Source organism: Chelonia mydas, chromosome 10, assembly GCF_015237465.2.
Source record: "Chelonia mydas isolate rCheMyd1 chromosome 10, rCheMyd1.pri.v2, whole genome shotgun sequence".
Classification (NCBI taxonomy): domain Eukaryota; kingdom Metazoa; phylum Chordata; order Testudines; family Cheloniidae; genus Chelonia; species Chelonia mydas.
The window spans coordinates 75,736,303-75,754,364 of record NC_051250.2 but is presented as its reverse complement, the minus strand read 5'-3'; the positions used below and the strand labels follow the sequence as shown (position 1 = coordinate 75,754,364).

Genomic DNA, 18,062 nt, shown 5'->3' with positions numbered 1-18,062 from the left:
TTACAAGCACCCACTCACCCCTCCCCACAGAACAAACACTCCTCAGTCGGAGGGGCAGATGCTCAACTGGTGTAAACTGTCCTGGCTCCACTGAAGCCATTCGAGTGCTCAGGTACTCCTCTGCCAAAACTATTATGTTTAAAAGGAAGCAAAATTTGGTGTGCTTAAACCAAACCTTCACTGCTTGATCCCAACTCCTGAAAATGGTGTGGAGTTTTGCTTATGGTGAGGCGAGGCAAAAAGTGGAAAAGGAGTAGATTTTATGTATCATGCCAAATGTCATCAAATTGTCACTCTGTTCAGATGCTCTTTGCTTAGCTTCTTCTAAACCTCATTGTGATGTGTTGCAGCAGATGCCAGATGCCTGTTTTTAGCTGACAGGAGGGAGGTAGTTACCACCTGGCATGTTTTTTGGTCATCTGAGCAGGAAGAACGAAGGACCAGGTGTTCAACATTCTTCCTCTGAGGAAAAAACTCTCCCAAGCTATTTAGGAAAAAAGTCCCTCCCTTGCGCATCTGCCCCTTGTTCCAGAGAACAACACCTTCCTTTCTCACAGGCAGGGCCGGCTCCAGGCACCAGAAAACCAAGCAGGTGCCTGGGGCAGCAAATGTAAAAGGGCGGCAGGACGTCGGGCTCTGGGGCGGCAATCCGGCGGGAATTTGGCGGCCGCTCCGTCACAGCACAACTCTTCTTTGGTCGCACCATGACTCTGCCTCTGTGTTCGGCGGGCAGGATTCCACCTCCCCATTCAGCGGCAAGTTGGTATGGGTTTTTTTTTTTGCCTCTTGGGGCAGCAAAAACGCTGGAGCCGGCCCTGCTCACAGGGCTTTGAATATTTATATCGCTATTGCAGATACTGTAATTTTTCTAGTAATAAATCTGGCTTGGTTAATCTGTCTAAGACAGGAGCAGGGGGTTGTCTCTTGTAAATGAGGAGGTGATGCTCTTCCTTGCGCCATGGCACATGTATTTTGTGATTACTGAATTTCTAAGAACTAGGCAAACCCAGGAGACATTGAGATGCAAACAGGAATTCTGGAGCTGCAGTAGTTTACACCTATTAGTAACGGGCAACTTCTTAGCTCCTGCCCCTTTGTTACTCTATTAATAATGCTTAGCACATATGTAATGTTTCTTTCATCTTCCCTGCACTTCACCAACATTAGTTAATCCTCACAATCACCTGGCATTTGTTATTACCGTTTTCCAAGTAGGGGAAATTGAAGCGCACAGAGGTCAAGAGACTTGTCAGGCCAGGACTGCTTTGGGATCCATCAGGATGAAGGTGTTATCAGTGTTGGCCAATTATAGGCTAGGCATCTGTCTTTGAGTGGCATAGCAGCTCTGACACTTTCTAGAGTTTCCAGATCTCCTTGTCTATTTGGTGATCTGGATGTGAGACAGACACTGCACTGACCTGTGTGATTGCTGGTCTCCTTCTGGTGATGGACAAAGATTAAAATGGCCCTCCTGATACCTCTAAACATGGCAGCAGTCTCTGATACCATTGGACATTGGGGTGTGAACATGTAAAATGTCTCCAACTGCTAATCAGCAACAAGGGTTCTTATATGGGGCATCAAAGGGGTTTGGCTTTGTTATCCCACTTGCAGGAAGGTTGTGAAGTATTTGGGGGAGATGATACTCAGCCCTCTATCCTCTCTGCAACAAACTCAGAGGATGATCTTCTGAGATGTGCCCAGTCTCTAGGAGATACTGAGGTTTAGATGAGTTGGCTGAGACTGGCTCCGTCCAGATAAAATGGAAAATGACGCTGGTTGACGGAGGGAATCGACAGAGGAGATGTTGGCAGTCGCATCTTCCCCTTTGATGGAGGAGCATGGTCCATCCTTTATTAACAGAGCTCAACCCCTCTGGTTGCTCCTGGGCGTCCTGGTATCTGCAGCTGCTGAGAGCACCTTTTCTCATCTTCATGTAAAAAGAAGGTTGCGCCCTTTCCTGTTGGGTGGTGGGTCACACCACAGGTTTCATGCATTTATTACCCCACCGTTGGGTGACTGCAATATGCTCTACTTGGCATGATACATGAGAACAACTTGGATAGCATGCTCATACTAGGTATTTCATACCTAGTTCACTTTATACCTGGGTGCCATAGATAGCACTAGCTTCCATTCTGTTTCCAGGGGTGATTCAAGGTGTTGGTTCTAATCTATTAAGTCCTATGTGTATTTGGTCCTGTGTCCATTAGAGACCATCTTTCCTTCCATCCCTTAGCCTGTCAGTTTAGAGCAGCCAGAACATTTAAACTGACGCCTAAGTCTCTACATTAGGCTAATGGCAGGAAGTTCTGAGCAAAAGACCTTCAGCCCTCATCTGACATTGGCCTTCCACTAATGGTCTCATGAAGCCCACATTCGATGACCTTCTGTGTTTGTTGCAAGACCATCTGCTCACACAGGCCTTTGCTGATGAGGGTGGAACACGGAGTGGTTGGTGATGAGTTGGCAAGTGGGCGTGCTGTCATTTCTGGTGTGTCTTGTACACTATCTATACCGCTAGTGGTATTTATAAGCGTACTTGATAAATTAATAAATAAGTACAATTATTGGCTGGTATTTCCAAAGCCACCTAGAGGATCTGAATACCCAGTTCGCACTAAAATGAATGAGAGTTGCTTATCCAAACCCCATTGTCCATTTTTGAAAATCTCATCCATTATCTTTACTGCCCTGCCAATGGAAGCACATACTTTGTCTGACAGCAAGTGTCATACATGCAGTTTGTGATTAGTAAATATTTGCATGAGGTGACTGTGCTTTCTTCTTCTGTCTAGGACTTGAAAGACGACCGGAGTGATGAAGAGGAGGAAGACTCCCTCACCGATAATGAGGAGTGCACAAAGAATGGCAGCAAGAATGGCTGTGGGTTGAGCAGACACCAACTCTTAAACAACAATCATTAGATCCAAGCCTGCACCACCTCCTGCAGTGTGGCTTGCTGTGCCCTTAACCCAACCTACAGTATAGAGCTTAAAGTCAACAGGCTTACAAGAGTGTGTGATTGATTTATTGCTGGTTACTAGACCTGGAAGGAAGCCCATTTTAGAAAGGGGCGGGGGGGACTGCTTAACGTGACAAAATGTGTTAATGACCAGCTTTCTGAATTATTGCATACAAGTGTGTGAAAAACATACCTAGAATCTGTAAATCACTCTTGAAATGCTCAAGAATTTCAAAACGATCTCAGAACATTTAAAATCTAATGGGTTTAGGCATACATTGCAAATCTGAGAAAAGCCAGGCAACTTTACCCGATAATTTTAGTGGCATTTCCATATATTTTTAGAAGAGTATAGCTGATATGAACCCCATTAAAGATCAGAATTGCGAGAGAAATCCAGAACACTAGGATATATTATCTAGCATTTTACGCATCCTGTTTGCTTTTCAGCCCTTAGCACTGGGCTGCTGCTTGTGAATTACAACTAATTCCCATGTGGCTGGGGGCAGCTAGTAAGTAGGCTCTAGGGCTATTATTCAAGTTTATTGTTTGTGCCTCCCTGAAATGCCTCCTTCACTTAAAGAAGCAATTGTTAGATCCTTGCTCAAAAAATCCGTTCTTTGAAATGGCAGATAATCTCTCCAAATATCACCCATCTCAGGTCTTCTATTTTAGGAGAAGGTTTTCAAGAAAGTGGTGGCAAAAAAAAAAATAAATAAATCTCATTCATGAGTAGGGGTTGTAACCTTTTTGAGACTGGATTACTGTACTGAGTTCTGCAGGAGGCGACACTGTCAAACCACTCAGAGATCGCAGCTAGTGCAGGATGCAATGGCCGACTCCAGTCATTGGAGTCTTGCATAAAAAGAGCACTTGAGCTCCGAGCTTTCCAACCCTCTGGCCACCGACCACCTTCCAGGCGAAGTTTCAGGTGTTTTTGACTTATAAAGCCCTAGAGACAACTTCTGCCCATGTGGTTCTGCAGCCCTTGAAGTGATCTGATTCACTCAAGCTAACAGCTCAGGAGAGACAAAAGGGGCTACTAGCACGGGGTCCTCATTGAGAGGCTGTTGACTTTAATACTCTTCTCCCCGTTCTGGCTGCAAGAGCCTGAATCTGGTGACCTATAGGGCACGCTGCAGAATTCACTTGTTTTCCCAGGCTTACCTTGGAAGAGGGAAGGATGAGTGAGGGGCTGGAGGATTTGCTGGGATGAGAAATGCTGCTAGGGGCTTGGGACTCACGTTTTGTGTTATAATAAGCTATGGGAGTGGTCTCTTATGGGGAGTAGAAATTGGGGGATGGTCTGCCTGTGGTCTTTTGGACCTATGAAACTGTATTTAATTTTTGAGGGGAGGAGGAGAGAGTAGAGTGCCATGAGCAGTGGATGATGCTTTATTATAAATAAATGGAATTATACTAGAGAAGGAATCTGGCCTAGTGTGTTCTGGAAAGAGCAGGAAGCATACAAGGAAAAACACCAGTCGTTGGGATAGTCAGTACTATATTTTATTCTCGCCAATGCTTGCACTGCTTGGGGTGAGTTGCCAGTTATCTCAATCTCTGCAGTATTCCCTTGTACTTACTTACTGTAGGAAATATCCTGAATGCTGCAAGAGATTGTATCTCACTGCCAGTACTTAACTCACCACCAGCAGCTGGCAAGTGTTTCTGGGCCATCCTTGCTTATAAATGCTTGCGTCTAATAATTTAAATGCATTAAAATGGCTCTTTTCAGCAAAATGTGAACATAGGAAGTCCAGCAACAAACAGGCTATATGTTCCTTTATAAGAGCAGTGGATATATAGTAATATATTCTACAAATGTTGAGTGATTCTGGGAGATAGCCAGTGCATATTTTTAAATTTTGATTCCAAAAATATTTTCTGATATGAAAAAGAGAGGAACCCATATTAAGAAAGAGAGAATACTAAACTCTTCCAGGGAGTGAGCCTGAATTTATAATGCAAGTTGTTGCCAACTCTTGCCATTCTTGCTTGGGCAAAATTTCCATCGAAATCGTTAGAAGTTCCTGGGAATTTTGTCTGGGTCAGAATTCTGGACTGCTCCTTAATGCATATCTCCGAACTGTCCCTTGTTAGAAGGGATATTCCCCACATTAGCCCCAAATATGCCTCTTCCCCACTCTCAACTTGCTTCATATCCTGCAAATTGTTAACAGGAATATTGAAGCAAGAAGCTGGCCTTATAAAGAATGTGATCCATGCTAACGAAATTAATTTCACATTGCTTCAAGATCCTTGTCCTGTCTTTTCCATGTCCCTTGGTTTGGATCTTTGTACCACAGTGTGCTCTGCATTTGGACCTGAGCAGGTTGAGAGGTCTGAAGTAATGGAGTTTAACCAGTTGAAGTTGTGAAGATGACTTTGCTATGACCTGTTGACCATATCAGAATATGAACAGTCAGCAATACTATAGCCTTGGGGTAAAATCCTGGCCCCACTGAAGTCAATGGGAGCTTTGACATTGACTTCAGTGGAGTCCGGATTTCACCCCCAGTCTAAAGTCAATGGTGCCACGAATTCACCATTTGTATTTATGAAAAATGTCTATTATGCTGCTTCTATACCAGTGATTTAGACAGATAAAATAGATTATCTAGCTATCGGATTATCTATTATCCCACTTTGGACCAGAGCTGTTGACTTCATGGGACTCATTGGTAATTAGTCTTTATCATGCCCTTTTGTATGATCGCCATTTTTATACTTCATGTCACTACTTTTGCCTTGTCATACATGTTGCAATCTATAAATAAACCTTTTAAAAATGTCTCCAAGTTTGAAATGCTCTTGGATCATTGTTCGACTACCACCATTGGCCACTGTGAGGAGCAGTTTTCATTGAGATTATTCAGAAATCTCAAAAGTAAATTGCGCTGTTGAATTCTACAGCTGTGTGCGCGTGTGCGCATGCCTCTGCTAGAGCCCTTTGTGTTTGTTACATTATGTCATGTTCAAGTATGGCTCTGGATAAGTAATAAAATATGGCTTTTAATAGGCAGGCTTGTTTTTACTTGGAATTTAATATCTATAAAATCTTAGCAATCTCATGGGGCGAGATCCTCAGCTGCAGCTAAGCTGCATTTCAGTGGTGCTGAAGGGGTGTGCGTAGATAGCTGGACACCCCCAATCCTGCACTGAGCTGGTCCCCTGGCTTGAATGCTGCTGTAACTTGCAGTGACTGCCAACAGCCTCAAGGGGCTGTTCCATCAGCCAGAGGTTGTCAGGGTGTAGGGACGCCCGAGCCATGCCCTTTTTCTCCCACCGCACTGTGCTGGCCATTGAGAGAGGAGGTAGTGTGAGAACCACCATGGTGGCACCACCTGAGGGTGCAAGGCTGACCCTCCTTTGGCCAACTAAGACAGCTTTAGGACAGCATTGCAGGGGTTATCTGGTTAATTGTGTAGCTGGAGAAGGAACTGTAATGTCCTGGAGACATAGCTTCCAGCCCCTTGACCAGGACTTTGGACTATCTTGAGAAGAGACTGCCTCCAGAGAATCTACCCCAGGATTTCCAGTGAGCCCAGGAGATGTGGGGAGTTTCGGGAGGGCGCTGTGAATGTGGATATGAGGCAGATGTAATACAGGTCAGAGTTATGGACCTTACTATTTAGAGCAGGGCAAACACCACAAGGAGTGTATGGGGAAGTTTCTTCCACATTTGAAAATGAATTCACTGTGACTGCGCTCCTGCCTATCATTTTATGTGAATATTCTAGCAAGTGAATTTACAGGCAGGAACGTTCCTAAAAACAGCAATTCTATGTGAAATTTTTGAATGTTATGATTGATATTACAGCAGCGCCTGACTGTTCCAATCAGGGTCAGGTGCCCATTTCACATCATGCTCTCCAATCACAGAGTAAATTACCTTTCCCGTCCGAACAAACCAACTTCCATGGAAAGCACGTTTTGAACTCTCTCAAATATGAGTCACAGACTAGAAACCCGATTCTAACAGTGACAGTAATCCAATCGGATCAGAAACAATACCATGTGCTCTACATGTCACATCAAACCTAACCAATACCGTTTGAATTGTGTATATCTAATTCTCACAACAAATTGCCTGAGTACCATTTACAGACCATGAACTATTTGCCAAGTAGTTTTAAATTACAAGTTAATTTGAGAAAAGTCATGAGCTGTTTCTCAATGGAAAGAGAGCAAAATTTATTCAGTCATCTATGATGCTGAGGCTCAGTGCTTTGACTTCAAATATTGTCTGTGGTCACCAATACAAAAGGAGCTCTTCTACTAAGAAGACCAGTGTCTCTGGCTGACTTTTATATTTATTTAATTGCTTTAGGTTCTGTTGTGCTTAATATTAAGACCATTTATGAAACTATATAGAGACATCTAGATATAGATATATATTTGAGACAGATTGTAATACAATGATGTGGTATTGTAACTTTATAAGAAGCTCCTTTATGGGAGGATTTATGTGCATACGAGGATTTATGCTCATACATAGTTTAGAGTGGTTGTCACCTAAAAAGTCAACAGTTACCACAGTGTTCTCAGAGATACCACAGTTATTTGCTATTGTAAGTAACAACATTAACTCTATTATTCTGTGCACTTCAGATAGCTTATAGAGAGATTGACTTCAATGGAGCCACCAGCTGAGGATCAATGCAGAAATTCTTATTCTGTCCACTTTTGTCTCCCTGCAAGAAGATCATGTGGGCTCTGAGCAGATATCAGCTCAAACAAGTTTCTTCTTTGAAAACAACTGTTAAATTATGTCCTGCAATCCAAATAATGAAGTGAGGCAGAGTATTTGGGATCTGTCATCTGTATTTATTCACTTGTTACAATTACGACTAACAACTGAGTAGATAGAAAACAAATTGAGCAGGAGTATGTGAGTTTTGGCTATAAGCGAGTTGCAAACTGTGAAGAAAAATACATTGTGCCCATTTTGAAAGAAAACATAGTCTCCACAGGCACCTTCCCCCAGCTGCAGGCGCTTGAAACAACAGACAATCGGCCGACATAAACGAAAGTCCGTGCTGAGGATAAGAACATAACCTAGCCACAACTATGGCTCGATGAGTCAGTTATCAAAGAGCTGGAAACCTTCCTATACGGAGCAGCAAAAGAATTGAGAATCTGTTTCTTTTGTCATGTTTTGAAATCATTGAAATCATCACATTGTTTAAATTTTCCAAAGGTATATTGGGCTCTTCTTGCTCTGGTCCCTTCATCTTTAGCATCCAAGCTTGGGTATAGTACGGAGGGTCAGCTTTTCAAAAGCTGTCAGTGTTGGCCTCGCTCTGCTCCCATTTAAGCTGAGACAAGGCAGAGCTGAGCACTTCTGAAAACCTTACCTACAATAAGTTCTGAACCTCATCACTCTCTGACGACATCCACTGAAGTCATGTGACCCAATGGAGTAAGAATTTGGCCCAATGACGTTCCTGACTTATTCCGGCTGGTCTCCAACAAATGGTGGGAGTGGCTGCAAAGTACCAAACTCCTGAGAAGCGGCCGTAGACGTGCTCACTGTTGTGGCTTTTCTTGATTTTTATCACTCCCACTGGACACTACCAGTCACGTCCTGGATCGTTTTCTGCTGGCTATCTGCTTCTGAGCTTCGTTCCCTCTCTAATGTTTTTCATAGACCCTCCCGCACGAGTGACACTTGTTCCTTCTAGGTGCTATTCATAGAATCATAGAATCATAGAATATCAGGGTTGGAAGGGACCCCAGAAGGTCATCTAGTCCAACCCCCTGCTCAAAGCAGGACCAAGTCCCAGTTAAATCATCCCAGCCAGGGCTTTGTCAAGCCTGACCTTAAAAACCTGTAAGGAAGGAGATTCTACCACCTCCCTAGGTAACGCATTCCAGTGTTTCACCACCCTCTTAGTGAAAAAGTTTTTCCTAATATCCAATCTAAACCTCCCCCATTGCAACTTGAGACCATTACTCCTCGTTCTGTCATCTGCTACCATTGAGAACAGTCTAGAGCCATCCTCTTTGGAACCCCCTTTCAGGTAGTTGAAAGCAGCTATCAAATCCCCCCTCTTTCTTCTCTTCTGCAGACTAAACAATCCCAGCTCCCTCAGCCTCTCCTCATAAGTCATGTGCTCTAGACCCCTAATCATTTTTGTTGCCCTTCGCTGGACTCTTTCCAATTTATCCACATCCTTCTTGTAGTGTGGGGCCCAAAACTGGACACAGTACTCCAGATGAGGCCTCACCAGTGTCGAATAGAGGGGAACGATCACGTCCCTCGATCTGCTCGCTATGCCCCTACTTATACATCCCAAAATGCCATTGGCCTTCTTGGCAACAAGGGCACACTGCTGACTCATATCCAGCTTCTCGTCCACTGTCACCCCTAGGTCCTTTTCCGCAGAACTGCTGCCTAGCCATTCGGTCCCTAGTCTGTAGCGGTGCATTGGATTCTTCCATCCTAAGTGCAGGACCCTGCACTTATCCTTATTGAACCTCATCAGATTTCTTTTGGCCCAATCCTCCAATTTGTCTAGGTCCTTCTGTATCCTATCCCTCCCCTCCAGCGTATCTACCACTCCTCCCAGTTTAGTATCATCCGCAAATTTGCTGAGAGTGCAATCCACACCATCCTCCAGATCATTTATGAAGATATTGAACAAAACCGGCCCCAGGACCGACCCCTGGGGCACTCCACTTGACACCGGCTGCCAACTAGACATGGAGCCATTGATCGCTACCCATTGAGCCCGACAATCTAGCCAGCTTTCTACCCACCTTATAGTGCATTCATCCAGCCCATACTTCCTTAACTTGCTGACAAGAATGCTGTGAGAGACCGTGTCAAAAGCTTTGCTAAAGTCAAGAAACAATACATCCACTGCTTTCCCTTCATCCACAGAACCAGTAATCTCATCATAAAAGGCGATTAGATTAGTCAGGCATGACCTTCCCTTGGTGAATCCATGCTGACTGTTCCTGATCACTTTCCTCTCCTCTAAGTGCTTCAGGATTGATTCTTTGAGGACCTGCTCCATGATTTTTCCAGGGACTGAGGTGAGGCTGACTGGCCTGTAGTTCCCAGGATCCTCCTTCTTCCCTTTTTTAAAAGGGATATTGGCTATTGGCACTGGCTGAAGTGGGACAGCTGTACGTAGCTTGATAAAGTGTGAGAAGACTGAACGTTGTGCTGCATCAGCTTTGGCAAAGCCTTTGTGCAAGTCCTAAGTAATGTCTAATCCCGTTCAGACATACCCTCGGCTGCTCAGGGCAGTGTCTGTAATGGCGTTACCCCAGAGATTCTTTCTAGCTTGGCTGGTTGCTTCCATCTGTTCCTTCTTGACATACCTAGTGTTTGTGATTCCACTTGTTTTCAGTTGGTTGAAGGTAGGCAGCTGTTTCCTGCTGCTGCTGAGCTCCACGGTGCATGAAATGTATTTACTGATGCTAATTTAGGTTTGGCGGAGCAAACATACAAAATCATCTGTCGATACCGTGCTCATGCACAATAATTAGCTTTTCTCCTTTTTATAAGCTGTGCTTAAAATGGTGGCTTGCCAGGTTCCACTTTGACGTGTGCAATCTCTTCAATTCTACCGGAGTAATAGGCTAGTTCCCAAAGGCACTATGGGAACTTGATCAAGTACTTATACATGTGTATTCCCTTTTACTTGCAGGTGGAATGAGTGGCTCAAATGAATGAGAGGCACCAGAAAATCTTGAATGTTATAGGTATCAGATATAAGGACTATAACTATGAACTCCACAAGCATTTGGGGCTTCTTCAGACCTCAGTGTTGTGATGGCAAGGCCTTGCATAGCTCTTCTGCATGTTAAAGGCATGTGCAATTAAAGAGAGGGCACTAGGCACTGGCTGGTACAACCAAGCATCTTATTATGATAAGCTGGTACTTATGACCAAAAAAGTTGGGAACAATTGCCATAGATCAAGTGTAGCAAAGACAGTATGTGGCTGTATGTGCTTATTTAAGAAGAGAAATAAGAGAGGAAGATAAAAATCTGAATCAAGGGGAGCTTGGAATTTGACACACAGACAATACCTCTAAGAGACGTACTTTATTTAAAGCATCAGGGAACACGGCAAAGAAATAGAAGATATTGTTGCAGAATATCAGCAGCTAGTATTTTTCAGCTTTGAATGGTAGCTTTGTCCTAGACTATTGGCTAAATCCAGCTAAGCCCACGTAGATTCCATGTAAAATCAGTCTGTCTGATACGCTCAGCCAGGGGTTCTCTATGTGAGGAAACAGCAGTGAAGCCAATGTAAGTAGTGGGAAAATGCCAGTTATTTTTTCCTGGGAAACCTTATGGGCTTGACATAGAAATTAGGGGGTTCTTTAGACTGTGTTATGTAGGAGAACAGACTAGATGATTGTAACGGTCCCATCTGGCCTTACAATCTATGAATGACAATACCTGGAAAATGTAAATAAAATCTTTCCCTAGAGGCACAGCTGGTTAACAAGTTTCATTCAAACACATGCAGGTTATTCTTTAGGGATATGAATAGGAAAATGCAGCCGAAGAACTCTTTCTGAGCTCAGTTTCCATGTTGCCCTAGGAAACAAACCTTATCACTATGTTTAGATTTTCATGAACAAAAGTTGGGATCTACGAATCTCAGCCCCCATTACAGTAGTATCCAAGGGCCTTTCAACGCCCCTGCGAGGTTGGGAAGTGCTATTCCTATTTTCCAGGGGAAGAAGTGAGGCATACCCGGGTCATGCAGGAAGTCTGTTGCAGAGCCAGGAATTGAACTCCAATCTGAGCACCAGGCAAGCACTCCCCTCTTCTCCTTTTTGACCTTGGGTAGGTCATTTAATTCTGCATGTCTCAGTTCTCAATTGACAAAGGGGATAGTGAACTCTTCCTGGCAAGAGCTGGCTCTCACTATCTGGTCCAGACCTAACACAACACAGTGCCTATCTGATTAGGGGGTTTCTAGGCACAACCATAGTACAACTAATTAATACCAGTATATATGATCTATAAGGCTGTGAATATTGTACTGTTTGATTCAATTATAACAGCAGCATCTCCACCAGAGAACAAATTTCTGTTCCTAGAATTGCAAAATTCAACCTGCAGATAGTCATTGAGCTTCAGTGTCAAACGTCTTGTCTAAATCTGAACGTTAATTTATCCCTAAAACCTCAGTCTTCGGTCCTTATTTCATATCCCCTTCTGATTCTGTTGTTCCTCTCCTTTATAGCCTGCCAGGTATGAAGGGGGAATGATCAGTATATCAGGAGAGTCAAGCTAATGTAATGACAAAGTGGAATTCAAGAAGGTGGCAGCAATAAAGGCAAATATGCTGATTGGAAATCTAGGACACCTGATTGTGTCTAGAGATCAATATAAGGGCCTTAAGGAGGTACCAAGCTCTGCAAAGAGAGTTAAAAGTTCTTGTTTAGATCTCCCCCCACACACACTTTCTTGGGCTTCCTAATATATTGGTTATGTCTGTCCAGTGTCGCCAGTGTGGCTATATTAAAGACTTCTCCAAAACCAAAGTCTACGTGTTGGCTTGCTCCTCCTCCAGCCCAATTCTCAGGTAAAAAGCGTAGTCTGTCACTCTCCTGTCATTTCTATGTCTGCCTGATGTTTCTAGGAACATAGGGATTGCCGGGCTGGATCGGACCAGTGCGCTCATCTAACTGTCTGCTTCAGAGGAAAGTGTAAGAAGTGGGATAATCTGCCCCCACCCCCCATGGAGGTCTGATCCCAATCCCTAAGAATTAGAGATTGGTTCATGCCCTGAAACATGAAGCTTGGTCTCCTGATACTTTTTTTAGCATCAACTATTATACCTCTGGGTATCCTTGTTGATTCAGGTGAATGTCCAGTCACTCTCTGAGTCTCTTCTATCTGGTGGGAGCTGTGCCTAACATGCATGAGATGCTGCTTTGTTCAACCCCAGACAATTTCTTGGTGTACCAAGTACCCAGCCCACATGTCAAATCATGTCATGCCTCATGAGTGGTTTGGTCATCTGCACAGCTGTTCAGCCCTGTCAGCTATCGCAGCGCTATCCCCCATCTCTTCTAAATACTGTCTTGTAGCACTATGGTATGTATTGTGAGGGAATCACTCTGATTGCTAAGTTACAACCTATTCCTATAGGTCACAGGGGGAGTGGGGGGGATGCCATAAAGTGCTATGACTTGACCGGAGAAAAAGTCCTTTGGCCAGAAAACTAGAACACCTGTGGGAGAAAAAATACGCCTACTTTCCACCCTGTCATCTAAGTATAGCAAGATCTTAAGCGGTGGAGAGGAAGTAAAGCCCTGACATTAATCCCTTGTCAAAGAAAGGGATTCCCAATCAAGCAAATGGATGTGATCAAAGTCAGCCTAATCGTCACCCCAGCTGACCATATAGAACTCCAAGTAGGGCTCTGAGAGGGTTTTTTTTATTAACTGAAGTCCCCTCTGTGGGATTACTTGAAGTTGCTGGCTTGTTAGAAGACAAAGCTGAAAGAACTGGTCTGAGCTTCAACATATGACTTTGCAAATATAAAGTCATAACAATTCACATAGGATAACATTGTTGATGTTCTGATAGTCCAGAGATTTATGAAAATACCTTCTGTTTACTCAGCTGGAAACACCCCTGTTCTTCTGGAGTTTTGTTACCCCATAAAGCATTCAGAGGAGACCCCACAATCATTTCAAAGTCAAAAACATTAAGTGGAATAACAAGTGTAAACCCTAGTAGTCTTGGCTTTGAAGTACAGGAGGCATTTCTTGGTACAGCGATGGCGTACTACTGTGCTCTGTGGAGAGGGGTAGGGAAAGAATTGGCCTCCAGACTGTTGTTTTAGGTGTAAATGTAAAGTCCATATTTTTTTATCACTACAAAAGAAGCTGGTCAGATATGAGCAGAAAAACAATTGTAAGGGGCTGGTCAAATTCCAACTGAAGTCCAAAGGACTTTCCATTGACATTGATGAGAATTGGATCCCACGTTAAGTAATCAGGTAAGACAATAAACAACAGCCCTGCATAAAACTGAGTCTAGCTAGCAGTAACTGCTCCCTTCAGCACTCAGACCTGGTCTGCAGGAAGTTCTAAAACATTCCCACTCTTTTAAAGCGAAGCACTTAGCCAGAATTCCCTCTTACCATGTCCTATATTTTATAACGTTCAAATTTAACACTATGCTTCCTAGGATGGTCTTCATTTCAGAATCAGGTACCTGTCAGGTCACCAGGTGAGGGTTAGAGAGTGGAGAGGGAAAGGAGTGGTGAAGGATGGGGACTGGGAACGGAGTTTGTGAGTAGGCAGCAGAAGGGGTGCAGTGAGTCAGACACTGGGGTGGAATTGGGAGGAGAATTATTACAACTTTCAAGATCTTAGCAGAGGAAGTGGAGGAGGAGGTGACAGAGAAGAGGATTGCAGGAGAGACTGAAGGGACAGGACTGTGAGGAGTAGCAACACAGGAAGTGAGCAGGGAGAAGTGAGGTTGCTTAAAAAGGAAGAGAACAGTGCTGGGGTGAGAGAGAACTTTCAGTTCCAAGGTCACCACAGTCAGGGGACTTTCTCCAAATGTGCTGAGCAGAGGTGGAGAAAGCAGGGGCAGAGCCAAGGGTGGAGTCTCAAGGGACAGAGAGCATGGCAGGGAGGGGAGTTAACACACTCCTGAGATTCCCAGAGAAAACTTTTACCTCAGCCAAGACTAGCCTGTCGTAACACAAACCCGCTGTCGCCTTTAAGAGCGGTCTAGATCTCCCTCCCTCAGACTGGTGCCATCACTGTGTCCTAGGTGGCGTCTTGATCCTGTCTCTCATTTATACACACATCTCTTTCCTGGGGAGTATTTCCTGCTCTGAATAAATGAATCAGGAAATTATATATGTTTAATCCTCACCTCTGGCTGCCGCTGTCTGAGGAGGGATTGCGTAAGACATCTCCACAAGGGCACGCTAGAGGGCCCCATCAAGGCACCTTTGAATGCAAATTCTTCTTTGATTTAGGCCTTGACTGAGGGGGCTGGGGGAAGGGATGGAGCTTGCCAGGAAAAGTTGATTCTCCAATGTGGTGTTTTGATTCCATCTTCATCTGACTTTTCTTATTGCTAAGCATCCAGGATTGGCTGCCATGGTTACCGTTCTGTATCTCTGGTTGGCTGTGTTCGGTTCCTCTGGTCCACCTGCTTTGAGACTGCTCTAATCTCAGCCCCCCGGACAAGTTAACTACATGACGCACCCTCTGGGATCCGACCTGCTGGGAAAGTGTTGGCGTCGGGTGGATAGATATTGCTGAACAAGAAATCTTGGGAGCCAATCTGACTCCTTTCTCCTCAGCCACTGAGGGGCCCCAATGCAGCAAAATCAGTGCTGCCAACTCACCTGACTATTTTTCATGAGTCATTGGCCTTTGGGTGAGGCTGGAGCACGTCTGGTGATGTGAGAGGCGCTGGTCCTCACATAGGGTTTCCACCTTTGAAATGCAAAAAAAAAAAAAAAAGAAAAGAAAAAAAAAAAAAAAAAGGCACTCCGCCTCACAAGGCAAGCCCTTCTCAGCCCCCCCTTCAGCAGCCACTGAAAGATAACACATTTAGCTAAGTTTGATAACATTGCACATCTCCTCACCCTCGCGGGACTCAAACCTTCTCTCACACAGTGCGTTTATGCGTCGGTGGGCAGACAGCTGCTGTATTTTCAACTGTTTTGATCTGTTATCACTTAAACTGCGGAAGTGGAAACACTGCAGCCTCTGTAGCTGGACACAGAAACTTTTAACACCGGATATCCCAGTGTATTGTGATAAGGCAAATCTGTTTTGCTTAATTTGTGTTTTGATGTTTATATTGTATAATATGTAATTAATAAATTTTTGACATGAATGAAACATTTTGATAAGGTTTTTGAATCAAAATATTTTGGAAACTTTCATCCTGTGAAGTATTTTGAGCTGTTGACTTTGTCCCAGTTGGGACAACAAACACATTTTGAAATGTCAGGATTTTCTGTAGACAAAAATTCTCTTTTCCAACCAGTTCTATTCCATGGAGGAAATTTCTTCCTAGAGGTGGCTCATGCTCTGGAGAATGAGGGCTGGCTCCCATTTTTATCTCACCCTACTCTGTGTATCTGTGGCTTCCTTATGCATGCCTGATCCTCCCTTGAATCTCACTGACTTATTTGTCTGCTCTCCCTTGCTTGCTATAATTCCTTCAGGCTGAGACATTCAAAGCTGCCTAGGAGATTTGAATGATTCCCATGATGAAGGCAAGAAGAAAGCCACCAAGTTGTTTGCCTCTGTAATAACACCCTGCAGAAGTGAGTTCCACAGGTTGGTAATACATTATACAAAAGATATTGGGTGGAATTTTGAAGAGCATTTAAATTACTTAGCAGATAAGTCAATGGGATGTGTGCACCTAGATCATCTAGGCACTTTGGAAAACCTCACCCATTTCCTGTAATCTTTTAAAAATTTAATTCCTGCTTCAGTATGAATTTACCATGGAGCACTTTCCACTCAATGCAGCCCCTTTTGAAAGAGAGTTTTCTACACTGAAAAGCTCAGTTATGGGCATGCCTGGGGATAGGGATGTTAATGTATCCTTTTCCTCCAATCTCCCAAACGGGGTCCTCAAATCTCCCAAACGGGGTCCTCTCTCTCCATCAAGAACTCCCTTTAGCACTTCTCTATGCTGGTCCCTTTCTCCTACTTCAATGGAAGAGAGGCAGGCTCAAGTTTCTCTTGATTGACAAAAAGAAAAGGAGGACTTGTGGCACCTTAGAGACTAACAAATTTATTTGAGCATAAGCTTTCATGAGCTACAGCTCACTTCATCGGATGCTCACGAAAGCTTATGCTCAAATAAATTGGTTAGTCTCTAAAGTGCCACAAGTCCTCCTTTTCTTTTTGTGGATACAGACTAACAAGGCTGCTACTCTGAAATCTCTTGATTGACAGTTCTGCTGAGCCAATCAAAGCCACTGCAGCTCTGTGGTCTGTTTAGATGGCAAAGTAGAATCTGAGAGCATCTCCCAAAGATCCGCAATGCTGCAAACTCTTTGTAACAAACACACTCCGCAATTTTTCAGGAATGTTTTAGATTTTTAAACATTTTTAACCCTTTAGGGATTTTTTTGTTGCTCACACGGCAGTTGGAGCTGGATTATATGAGAGTGGTAGCCTAGGTGACCCTGCTTCAATTCCCTCCTCTGCCACAGATTTTTTTTATGACCCTGGGTAAGTCACTTAGTCTCCCTGTGCCTCCATTCTCTGTCTGTAGCAGGGAGATAATAGCACTGTCCTGTCTCACAGGGGTGTTGTGAGGAGAGTTACGTTCAGAGTGCGAGGCTGTCCGATACTGCAGGGATGGGGGCCAGATAAATACCAATGGAGACAGATGAGAGCTTGAATACTGTAATCCCACATTTTCTTCCTCCTTCCCATTCTCCTCCTGCCTGTTTTTTGGCTCTATCCCTCCTCTAGTGAGGTGACTGTACCAGATTGGCTCTGCCCTTTGACCTCAGCACATTCTGTTCTCTTTAACTGGGACAACTCAGGGTCCCGAGACACACAAGATTTTACCCTGAACTTTACAGGGGTTAATTTTCTGATCATCCTCCATCCTTGTGAACCCCGTTGCTTTATGATGATGATGATGATGCCAGTGCCTTACATTTCCATAGCAGCATGTATCCCAAATCCCTGTTTTAGATAATGGGGCATAAAGATCCCCTTATTCTCCCACATAGGGGCTATCCTGAGGATGACCAAGCTGGACCAGTGCGGGTCATAAAGAAGATCTGTGGCCTCTATTCATTAGGATTCACAGAGTTTGAGAAGGGGTGGTGCAGGTGCTCAGGCAAAAAGTGTTCTCCCCTCTTTCAGCATCCACTTTGGATCTTCCCGTGCAGGGATTGTGAGGCTTGCAGTAGTGACTCCCAGTGAGGCAAGAGAGGAGCCCAGGGGTGGAGAACTCAGCACTCCCCAAATATGATGTGGCTGGTGGGGTTTTGCAGGAGGAGGAGTTCTGCTGACCCCTGATTGCCCTGGTGGGAAGGGTATTCAGTTCTGGAGCTGCCAGCCAGCTGCATTGATGTCCTCAGCATCAAATATGATGTGGC

General features: G+C 44.2%; 1 protein-coding gene across 1 annotated transcript in view; it reads left to right on the top strand.

The window, feature by feature from the left end:
• The window catches only part of CERS3 (ceramide synthase 3), a 68,694-nt gene extending 62,787 nt beyond the window's left edge, over positions 1–5,907 (top strand). The window contains exon 11 of the mRNA XM_043523355.1: positions 2,799–5,907. Coding sequence (XP_043379290.1) covers positions 2,799–2,927 — 129 coding nt within the window. The 3' untranslated portion in view covers positions 2,928–5,907. The remainder of the gene's footprint in view (positions 1–2,798) is intronic.
• The last annotated feature ends 12,155 nt before the right edge of the window (positions 5,908–18,062 follow it).